Here is a 12,283-nt window from a genome sequence, read left to right on the forward strand (position 1 = left end):
TTATCATTACACTGTTGTGGAATACTAGAGGAAATACATTTTTACAGAATCGGGCACACATTGAATTCATTTATGAAACTTGGCAAATATTAATGCTGTTATACTCAGAAACTTCTCAGACACTGAATTCTATAGCAATAAAATGTCAAGAACAGATGCTATTGTTGTTATTATAATTGTCCTGAAATAATGTCAAAGCATTTTTTCCTAGATTGGTCTATTTTTCCTTAGGAGAATAAGTCCTTATGACAAATGCCTCTTCCAAATATTTACATAATTCACAAAGTGCAACAAAAGCCTGGCACAGTAACTGGAAAAAAGTATAAAACCACTTTATGAAAGTGCTGTGAGTTTTAAAAAATAAATACTAGGTCATTCATCTTCCTAAAAAGCTTTAGAACACTAAAATTGAACATAGTGGTAATAGTTACTTCATTCTGAAGAAGTATACTTTGTGTGTTTAAGAAGTTTCTGATTTATTTAAATCAATAGAGATTCAATTAAATACTACATTGAATCAAAGTGCAAAAAGGTTAAAATTATGCTAAGCCTGAAAATGCTAGGTATCTAGAGCCTCCTGGTGGCTCCAAAGTAAAATAACTATTAATATGACTGCCAAAAAATATGACAAGTCAAGTAACATGAATATTCCAATCCTGAAAATTACAAGAATGATGACTTCCAAGTGTCTAATTAAGAATTCTTGCAACTAAATTTCTTCAAGAGAGAAACTGGGGTTCTACATTAAATCAGATTATTAAGCATAGAATTGAATGCAATTAAAGGACAGTCTATTTTTAATTACTTTACTGCATTATATCTTCTGTATATAAGCACAACCTACTCAACAGATTATAATTACTTTGCCCAAACACTTATTCTAAAAATCGCCATGTAATAATTGACAGTAACAGAGTAGGGTAAAGAACATTTTCTGTTTCCTGAATATTTTAAAATATAGATCTCTTTTAGTCTATAAAATCAATTGGAAACAAATAATTGAAAAAAGGAATATTTCACTGAAAGAATGAACATATTTATGTATTAAAATATTGTTTCTTTTTTAAATCTTAATATGTAAAATACGTTAGACTCTAGAATTAAGATTTTTTAAAGTCTGTTATAATTTTATGTTTTGGAGCAAAGAATAAGAGAAGAGAAAATGGTAAAAACAAACAATGTGATTTTTTTCTCTCAATATCAACCTTTAATATTTTAGGAAGCTAAAACTTTCTATAACAAAGACTTAAGTAATAAAATCAATTAATCTTGGATATTACATTGAGAATGGTAATGTAATAACATGGTTGTCAATGTTTTCTCTTTGCCAACATGCTGTGAATGTCTGACCCTTAAGGACTGGTGAAAACAGGAACAGCTTAATGTAACAAGCTTTCACTGGTTCTGCTCATCACTGTTCTTACCCTCTACAGATCCACTAGACTTGTGTTTGTCAGGATGATAAGCAGGAAAATTCCTTTGGATAATAGGATAATAAAAAATCTCAAGAACTTACAGATGCTAGGCTGATATTTTTAATTTAAGCAAAAGGCAGTGTTTCCCAAACACGCTTGACTGTAAGAATCAGACTGCTGCACTCGTTGAAAATATAGTTTGCCAGTTCCGACCCTGAATATGCAACATTAGAGCCTCAAGTTCAAGGCCCCAGGAACTTTCACTTTGGATAAAATATATGGGTAATTCTTCTGCCTCCAAATTTGTAAAACACTAGCATACTGCTGATTTTCCTCAGTCATGTAAATGTGTTAACAAGCAATTACATATTAACTCTATTTCTTCCTTTATTAAATGACATGGAATCTTTCATCTTCCCTACTATATTTTGAAAGGCAGAAGAGTAAAACTACATAATAAATACATAATAATGCATTTAGAAATGTGTATAATTTAAATTCTGTGGAACATATTGCCAGAACACATATTCCACATGAGCTCATATGATTGAGTATAAAGCCCTCCAAGATATATGAAATGTTATAAAATTTCAAGACTGAAGAGAACCATAAATTTATGGAAAAGTAGATAACAAACTCTTGAATAAACTACATGAAGAAAACTATTTTTCCTCCTAATAAGATCAGTAAAACTATTTAATCGATTCAAATTTGAATAAAATCATTTTGCTGTCTACTAAGTAAACCAAAGATAAACTTTGAATGTTCAGAGTAATAATTTCTATAAATACTATTATTTCAATAAAACATTGTGAGCATATAAGATCATATTGAAAGTATACTACAGCTTTTTATATCAAAAAAATACTTAAAATAGAAATTATTCCATTCATTTTAAAATCAATGAGAACTCAGGTTGGAATTATACAATGTTCTTTTCCCTTAAGAAAAAAGTATGATTTAAAAAGAATCTTTGTTTTGTGTGTGCGTGAATTGCTACACTGCTTAGCATTTGGTAAGTTTCAAAATATTTTAAAAAATATATAGAATATTAGCTTGCCAGTAAGCTTGTAAGGAAAATAAAACACTTATTTGCCAAGAGTCTCTAAAAGACAAAATAATTTCTCTAATATCTGAAGCAGTTAATGGAATACTAGAGGCAACTTAAAGTTTAAGCCAAGTCTCCTGCTTTCTCCTAAGATTATGGAAAAATCTTCATTGGCCTCAAATATTTTTTCTTTTTTAATAAATTCTGTTTAACATAAAATTAAATCTCAAGAACTTACTGTACACTTGAACTTCAACAACTCAAACTATTATGCAAATAAATTATAGTTTGAAAAGTTAATAATTGGATATGTGATTCAATTATATTTTTCACTGTATTTGTTTGATTTGAGAATTTTCCATTGTAAACTTTTCATTAAAATTTACTGAGGACTGAATTCAGAGAGATTTCTTAAATGGAAACCAAATCCAAGTATAAGTCAGTATATTTACCCTACTTTCACCAGCCAGAGATATGAAAACTGCCTGGCCAAAGTTGCACAAGGAACTACTAATACAGGAATTTAAACATATATTATCTTTTTGGGTAACCTACCACAGGACCCGGTCTTCCAGTTAGACCCATTGGGCCAGGTGGACCTCTCAGAGCAATCTAGAAAATAAAATATAGCAAATTCAGGAATGCCTCCCTGGATGAGCATATTAAACCACAATAATCATTTGCACAAGTTACCCTTAAGTAGCAGCTCATCAACAGAGGTATAATAGCTACATAGTAGAAAGAGTGCCTGATTACTGAAGAATCACAAGTTTTTAGAATGACAAATTGACCTAATAAGTATCAGACATTTTTTAAGCTGTTGTGACTTATATACAATCTTGTACCATATATATTATGATTTATTCAATGGCAAAAGTTAAAATAGATTTTAACATCTAATAAGAAATTTAATATCTGATGATTTTTCTACTCAAAAGTGCATTGAGAATATTGTGTAGGCTTCTCTTAAATATGTAGGTGTAATTCTCATTGACAATACTTTTAGTTGTGAACAATTTGAAGTGCTTTAAGTGAAAGTTTTCTAGCAGTATTTTAGGAAAAAAAAACTATGACAATTCAAGCCAGATAGTAAAAAGCAAAATTGATCAGAAAGTGCTTAGATAATACAGTTATTTTAACAAATCTCAAATTTAATGCTTTATAGAAAAATACATTTATTTTGTAGAATCATAGGCATGATAGACTGATTACATGCACTATTGACACTGAATATTAGAAATGTGAAATTAGCACTTGGAAAGCTAGAACAAGTAGAGTAAAAGGATAAATATTTGACAGATGTTAAATTAGTATGGTGTGCTATTTTTTAATATTAGTGATTCCAAAAGATGAATATTTAGATTGCCAAAACAGATATAAAAAATAATATTGTAATACAAATAATGTAAAACCAAATTAGAAAAGTGCATGAGATGAAAACAGTAATATCTCCAAAATTTCACTACTGACTCACCATGAGATTTTTGACAATACACTTCTTAATCCTTGAGATTAAATATCTGAAAAATTGGAATTATAATGCTTGCTACCTATTTCCAAGTAGGTTAAAAGGACTAATAAAATCAGGAATTCAATGGCCTAATAAACTATTTAAGCTCAAATAATTAGCTAAAATCTGTTCAAAGTAATAAAATTTATAAGTTGTAGGTATCATTAGTAAATCAATTAAATATTTTTAGATTTGTATTATGCCAAGTTCTAATAAACAAATATTTAAGTTTCATTGTCTTTATAAATGATGTAACAAAACAATGGCATCTTTTCAGATTAATAGACTTACACTCTCAGATAATTTATGCACTCATAAATTTATGGTGATAAATAGTTATCACCAAAATGATTTATATCACTTAGGAAGCAGGTACCCGTATCCATGCCAACTATAAGCCCTTTATTTCCTTTTTCCTTGAAAAGAAAAAAAGACTATATTATGAATAAAAGTGTTATATGACTTTCAACCCTTTCCTGATCCATTCTTTTGATTTTCTTATCTATATTTTAACTGCAATGGAGCTAACTTAAAAAGCAAACAATTTTATATTATATAAGTATACAGATAGTGGAAAGCTTTTAGCTGACAAACAAATATGAACTGAATGGATTTGGTTTAAAATATAGATTACAATGATTTGAGCTTAGAATACCTATTTGAAGGTTTCTTTCCTCCACAAGAATGCCTAAGAAATTTAATTTTCTGGATTATTTGGGATATCCTGAATAATCTATAAGATTGGGTGGAAAAATTATTTTAAACTTTATCCTCTTTATTTATTGATCATTGACATATGCCTTAGCAGGGAAAACTGGATGTGAAAGATAAAGGGTGATACATATAAATCCATCAGTACTCTTTGAAAAAAATTAGAAAATTTGTGTATTATGGTTTGCATGTTTTTGCCAGAATTATGTATGGCAATACTGCAAGGGTCAGTCATTTAAATTAAATATTAAATTAAAGAAAATATTCCTATTGGAAAAATAGATATTATCTTAGTATCTTCTCCCTCTAAATTCAACATACTATTCAGAAGTATTTTGTTCATAATAGTAGCACCCTCCAGATACACACACACACACACACGCACACGCTCACACACACACACACACACTTTCTCTCTCTTGCATAATTTGGCACAGAATCAGGTTATGGAACTACATGTTGATCCTTTCTTACCCGAGCCTGCTGAAGAATGGCCTGGGCCTGAGCTTCCTGAGCAGAGATGATTGGTCCTTTGGAACCATCACCACCATAACGAAACTAAGAAAAGATAACATACAGAAGCTCAAAATAAGAATTTCTCAAATAGGTGCCTTAATTACTAGATTAAAAACTACTTACTTAAAATGGTGGGATTTTACAAAAGTCCAAGGTAACTCCATCATGAATCATGATACCTAGATTTTTAAAAAAATTTTCTTTCTGTCCATTATAGAAGTTTTCTAGACCATGCTTTACCACTTGTAGAAGAGACTACAGACTCCTTTACAATTTTAAATTCCATAATTTTTGAAAACTATGGAATAAGCTATCATCCATTTCTTTACCTGCACAAACGCTACCCATTCTACTCACTCATTTGTAAAAATTCTAAATGCACTAAGTTCGGTAGTGTTATAGATCAACTGCTATTTTGTTGAGCAAAACTTCTGGAATCTCTGTTAACACAGAGGAAATCTTCCTTGAGATAGATTCAGTTTGTTTACCTTTTCTTAAGTAACTATACTAGGAAACTGACCCTTTCTGTATCCCTCTATAAAATGGTAAAGCTCCTTTTGCATTTTAACTCAAAATGCAGCATGAATAAATTTCTCTCTATGTTATTATTACTTCAATCTTTATTACATTTAAACAAATAAATTTTTTCCACAAGAACTTGGGCAACTTTATTTAAAAAAATTTTTTTATTGAAGTATAGTTGATTTACAAAGTTGTATTAGTTTCTGTTGTACAGCAAAGTGATTCAATTATATATATATATATATATATAATATGTGTTTTATATTCTTATTCTTTTCCATTATGGTTTATTATAAGATATTGAATACAGTTCTCTGTGCTATACAGAGGGACCTTGTTTATCTATTTTATATTTATATTTAGTAGATGCTATGAACACTGGGGTGCATGTATCTTTTTAAATTTGAGTATTCTGTGGATACATGCCCAGGAGTGGAACTGCTGGATCATATGTTAACTCTATTTTTTAGTTTTTTGAGGAACCTCCATATTGTTTTCCATAGTAGCTGACTCAATTTATATTCCCACTAACAGTGTAGGAGGGTTCCCTTTTCTCCACACCCTCTCCAGCATTTATTATTTGTAGTCGTTTTAATGATGGCCATTCTGACTGGCGTGAGTTGATACCTCATTGTAGATTGGATTTACACTTCTCTAATAATTAGAAATGTTTAGCATCTCTTCTTGTGCCTATTGACCATCTGTATGTCTTCTTTGGAGAAATGTTTATTTAGGTCTTCTGCCCATTTTTTGATTTTTTTTTTTGTTGTTGTTGTTGTTACTGAGCTGTATGAGATGTTTGTATATTTTGGAAATTAAGCCCTTGACGGTCGCATCTTTTGAAAGTATTTTCTCCCAGTCTGTTGGTTGTCTTTTTGTTTTGTTTATGGTTCCCTTTGCTGTGCAAAAGCTTATAAATTTGATTAGGTCCCATTTGTTTAGTTTTGCTTTTATTTCTAGTACCTTGGAAGACTGGCCCAAGAAAACTTTGCTATGATTTATGTCAAAGAATGTTTTGCCTATGTTCTCTTCTAGAAGTTTTAGGTGTCGTGTCTTATATTTAAGTCTTTAAGCCATTTTGAGTTTATTTTTGTGTATGGTGTGAGGGTGTGTTCTAAGTTCATTGATTTACATGGGGCTCTCCAACTTTCCCAACACCCCTTGCTAAAAAGATCATCTTTTCCCCATTGTATATTCTTGCCTCCTTTGTCAAAGATTAATTGACCATAGGTGTGTGGGTTTATTTCTGGGCTCTCTACTCTGTTCCATTGATCCATATGTCTGTTTTTGTGCCAGTACCATGCTGCTTTGATTACCGTGGCTTTGTAATATTGTCTGAAGTCTGGGAGGGTTATGCCTCTAGCTTTGTTCTTTTTCCTAAGGATTGCTTTGGCAATTCTGGGTCTTTTATGGTTCCATACACATTTTAGGATTTTTTGTTCTAGTTCTGTGAAAAATGTCAAGGTTAATTTGATAGAGGTTGCATTAAATCTGTAGATTGCTTTGGGTAGTATGGCCATTTTAACAATATTAATTCTTTCAGCCAACTTTAAAAAGCAATCTTAAGGTAAAACAAATAATTTTTGGACAATGAATAATAACACTATAGATATATCGTATTTAAAAAGTATTAGCTAGCGTCTATATGGTAGTAAATAGCATATTAACTTTATGTTAATACGTGAAATGCATGTTACTCATATGACTCAGGATAAAGCACATGATTACAAGTATTAAGAAAATCCTCTAAGATTTGTTGTCAAAAATATAATGAAATAATAAAGCCTCAGTTCTACTGCAGAAATAAATATTTACCAGAATTTTGCTTTAGCAAAATTTATCACAATTTCTGAAGGCTGCTTCATTTCAAGTATCTCTACCTCATACAATGTTTTTTTGATTGATCTATAATATGGTTAAGCAATATTTTTCAGCAGTAGGATGACAAAACATGGGGTCATCTTTATAACTATAAAAAACATACCGGTAGCACTAACATGGTACCAGGAGGACCAGGTAAACCATCAGCTCCTGGTAGACCAGGACGTCCTGGGGGACCCTAGGGAAGTAAATAAAATCATCAAAATTAATCAATAAACAAAATAATTAAATGTATTAGAAACAGAATAACTTTGAATACCATAAGACTACATTATCTACTTTGTGTTTGTCCTCTACTCCTTGGTTAATCTCCTTTTAGTAAGTATACCTAGAGAGGATTGTATTTCATTGCAGTAGTTTTATATAATTTAAATAATGCACAAATTTATTGCCTACTCAAGGAAGGAGAAAAAATGGGATTTTACAAGAAGAGTTTCAGTAGACTTAATGCAAATGGTCTATTTCACCATGTGACCCAGGATGTGATCTTCAAATTAGGATGTAGCCTTATTAATTCATTCTATCAGTATTCAACTAAATAGTCATGGGAGTTCCTGGTAAATATTTCTGAACTCAAAAGGAAGAACTTAATCTAATGTATTGGGTTCATATCAAAATGGAAATTGATTAAAAATAAAAAATTTTCTTACTAATTATAACATAGATAAATGCACATTCTTTCACCTCACTTTTAAAATTATAGTTAGAAAAGTTAAACAAAATTTTGCACAACACTGAATTCATATGTTATCCAAGTGAGAATAATATGTTAAACCTGTAGAATATATTTTAATTCTTTTCATTTATGTTGCATTCTTTTGTTATGAGTCCCTTCACTTACCCTCTCACCAGGGTCACCAGGGGGTCCAGTGGGGCCTTGTAGACCTGGAGGACCCATAAGACCCTACAGAGAAATAAACCATAATCTGAGTTAGATTCCTGATTTTGTTAGTATTCAGGCAAATTCATCCTACCAAAATCAAAGAAGAACTCATATTCATAAATAAACACTCTTCTCCCAAACAATTGCCCTATTTATCTTCCCATAAAAAGAGAACATATAGGGACCACTTTGTAGTTAGCTCAACTCTTCCTCTACGAGGCTGCTCTCAGGGTAGAGACAGACATTCCAAGGAAGACAGGAAAGGAAATCCTGCCAATGTACAGTCCCTGAGGTGGAAGTTGGTTCCCAGTTCTTACTGAAGAAATGGTATACTCATTTAATTAGACTGCAAAAATGTGACAGTGAAGTTGAAATGTAGAAATCATTTATATTCTTTATGGGTAAAAGTATTTAAAGGCATCAGTATAATATATTTATTTCACATGACAAGAATTTAATTAATTCCACAAAAGAAAGAGGATTTCTTACAAAGTCAGATCAGTACAACTACCTGACAATAAAGACACCCTGATGAGTAACATTAGCCTTATTAGGAAATGACAATGGAAGCTGATAGTCACTCCGTTCAGAAGTACAGATAAGGCAGCTACAGTCCACTTAGAATTCTCAGCTCTCTTCTTTGAGATATATCTATACCTCTTAAAAAAAAAAAAAAGAGGGTATTTTTTTAAATTTTATAACTTTCAGGCACAAAGTTGAAGATGAGGTTAGAAAAGTCAGAGATATTTAAGCAACAAAAATATTTAAAACAAAATTTAATTTCTTAGCTCTCAAAAGAATATCATTTGGATAGCCAAATCAGAAAGCGATTGAAGGCCACCGGGTCCTCTGACCAAGTATTTGCCTCTATAATTCAATACTCAAATTAGTCTAAAATGTATAAATTCAACAGTGTAATAGAAATCTTATATCTGATTATTTAAAAAATCAAGACAAAAATAATCTTAAAACATTTACATACCGCAGGTCCTGCTGGCCCTGGTGGTCCTTCAATAAGCATGCCCTACAGTTAAAGAAAGATAGAGTCATTACTAGGGCAATGTAACCCCTAACCTCTTATCTAATTGGCTCTTAGAAAGCACCACATCATTACATTTTAAAAGGTAAATTATCTGTTCCTACATGTAAAACAATTACAAGCATTTTTGCATGGGGAAGGGAGGAAATTAAAAATGGTAGAAGACATAATCCCTGTCCTGAGAAAATCTGTGAACTAATTAGCAAGGAAATAAATATTCAGGTAAGTAATATTACAAAGAGAATATGCTAAGTGCTCCCCAAAAGGGCAAAGACATTTAACCAAGTTTTCCCTAGCACCCAGAATAATGCCGGGCACAAAGCAAGAACCTGATAAATATTTGCTGTGTGAATGAAAGGATGGAAGAAAGCAGCACCTAAGCACTTTAACTCAAGGAAAGGGGAGAAAGATCCATGTTAAAGAACTGGACATAAATATAAGTTCTTAAAAAGACAAGAGAATAGAACACTATTTCAGGCTAAGAACCCAATTCTAGAAAGTTTATGATTCTACTGCTGAAAACTGTCTGGTCATTTAAAAAGTTGGTTGTAAATTTTCATAACAAGGACAAATTTATTCTGAAAAATTATTTTTAAAGCCTTTGGTGAGCATATGACGTGCTTTCTCAGATTTTGGAGTAATAACCAGACAACAATGTTCTTAGAGATGCATCTTTTATAGTTTTATCTCCTCCATCTTTTATAGAAATTTTATGTCCTTGCAGCTCCTGAAATGATTTTCATTAGCTTGAGGCAAATAGTTAAACATACTTCCTTTAGTTCTAATGCAATACTTTTCCCAAATTGCTGATTAGGGAGAACAACAGTAAAATTGACTTCCAGTAAGAATTTGCTTCTTACCAATATCTTGAGTGGTAGTAACATTAACATAAATCTTCAAGTCACTTTTGAAGTGATTTGAAGATTTTTTCCATGGAAGAAAAGCAAGCAAATTTTAAAAAGAACGTTTTCATATTATTACATGATGTGATTTGAATATGAAACAAATAAGTACTATGTCAAATAATATATTTCTAATAATGTTAAGTTATAGAAATTAGAGGAGAAAATCACTGGACTGGAAAATAGAAGAGGTAAAGTCTGGTCATATCTCAATCACCAAACATTTGAACCCTTTAGGTCTTAGGCTTCTTAGTTTTTAAATGAGAGAATTAGACTAAACATTGTTGGCTAGTTTCAAATTCCAAAATTCTGTATCTTTATATTTTTTTGGTTTATTGAAATTCTACTTGCCAGAACTGGCCTTACTAACTCATTACTTGTGGCATTATAAACATTCGGACATTAGAACTTTCAATGGTACTATTACAATATATTCATACCAGTACTTACTGGTTCAACTACTGCTGGTTCTCCTTTCTGTCCTTTTTCTCCATATGCACCATGGCCATTTATCTGTTGAGTGAAAAATTCAAGCAGCCTGTCTTTAAGTAAATAAGGCCATTTAAGTATTTTTAAAAGATCATTTAATCATCTAAGTGCATTTAAAACAATCTATTAAAATGTGTTTTTTTAACATAGAAACCTACTAAAGTTTTAAATTCTGAAAATATACAAAGGGAAACACAATGAACATTAATGCTAAATCTTGAATGAGATTGAACAATTGTTTCTTAAAGACACATTATAATATGATAAAGATATCTGTCGACCTCATTATTATCCCAAGGTACTAAGCAAAAAGTGTCATCAAATTAAATTCAATAAAATAGAGGTGGAGGGAAGAAATGGGTAAAGGGGTTCAAAAGGTTAAATAATAATAATTATAATGATAAAATGATAATTAATATGGTGCATTCCTGAGCATCACCAGAAAAGAAAAATAAATAAAACAGTCTAAAAATTAGGAAACAGTCTTAGTACCCAGAATGACAATGACTGTAATTTAATCTTATCAATGCCAAGAAAACTTGGATACAACTCTATTAAAGATTATTCTTTCAAATGAAGACTCTAGTAGTGTGGCCTGAGATACAACTGCTGAAGATCCCCATGAGGAAGAATCTATCAAGGTTACCTAGTAGTGATAAATATTCATAATTTATATAAGAACATAACCTACATTTTAAACCTGAAAAGACATCAAGATGAATATGAAAATAATCCCAAAATAAGACATACAATGACACAGAGCAGAATACTGACTTACACTTGTTTCTGTGATATCTGTTTCTGCTGGAACACCTGGACCAAATTCTTCATTAGTGGGGCTTGTTGGTTTATCTTCATATTCTTTATATTCATAAAAATCATATTCGCCTAAATCTCCATCTACCAGAAGATCAGAGTCCCTGCCGTCTATTTCTTTGTTTTCATATAGCATATCCTCAGAATTTCTCCTCTGGGAATCATAATCCTCTCCAGTTAGATATTCTTCAGTAAATACTTCTTCAACTGGATTTGGCTATTAATTTAAGTTGCAAGGAATTGGAGAACATGAAGTTTACTGTTAGTAAAGCAAGGTAAGCATTTGCAATTACAGTTTGATGGAATGTGACAGGAAGTGGTCTGAATACTACTCAAGCAAGTCTGAAAGCTGGGAAAGACAGCCTTTCAGCATTATTGAAAGAAATATTTTTGTACATTGGTATGTACAAGGAAATATTGCTTTCAAAGAACTTTTGCCAATAAACTGCAAATATTCACATAGATTCAACATGTGTATTTGCTTGTTCCATTGGAAAAAACTTGTTATGCAATTTGATATTTACTTTATAGTTTGACTTGAATAATATATA

General features: G+C 31.1%; 1 protein-coding gene across 1 annotated transcript in view; it reads right to left on the reverse strand.

The window, feature by feature from the left end:
• COL11A1 (collagen type XI alpha 1 chain) overlaps positions 1 to 12,283 on the reverse strand; it is a 195,933-nt gene that overhangs the window by 110,418 nt on the left and 73,232 nt on the right. The window contains exons 9-15 of the mRNA XM_024751257.1: positions 11,695 to 11,949; positions 10,878 to 10,940; positions 9,469 to 9,510; positions 8,445 to 8,507; positions 7,707 to 7,781; positions 5,159 to 5,242; positions 3,019 to 3,075 (exon numbers count right to left, since the gene is read on the reverse strand). Of these exons, the coding sequence (XP_024607025.1) occupies positions 3,019 to 3,075; positions 5,159 to 5,242; positions 7,707 to 7,781; positions 8,445 to 8,507; positions 9,469 to 9,510; positions 10,878 to 10,940; positions 11,695 to 11,949 (639 nt within the window). The remainder of the gene's footprint in view (positions 1 to 3,018; positions 3,076 to 5,158; positions 5,243 to 7,706; positions 7,782 to 8,444; positions 8,508 to 9,468; positions 9,511 to 10,877; positions 10,941 to 11,694; positions 11,950 to 12,283) is intronic.

The sequence above is a fragment of the Neophocaena asiaeorientalis genome, unplaced genomic scaffold (genome assembly GCF_003031525.2).
Source record: "Neophocaena asiaeorientalis asiaeorientalis breed wild unplaced genomic scaffold, Neophocaena_asiaeorientalis_V1.1 scaffold147, whole genome shotgun sequence".
Classification (NCBI taxonomy): domain Eukaryota; kingdom Metazoa; phylum Chordata; class Mammalia; order Artiodactyla; family Phocoenidae; genus Neophocaena; species Neophocaena asiaeorientalis.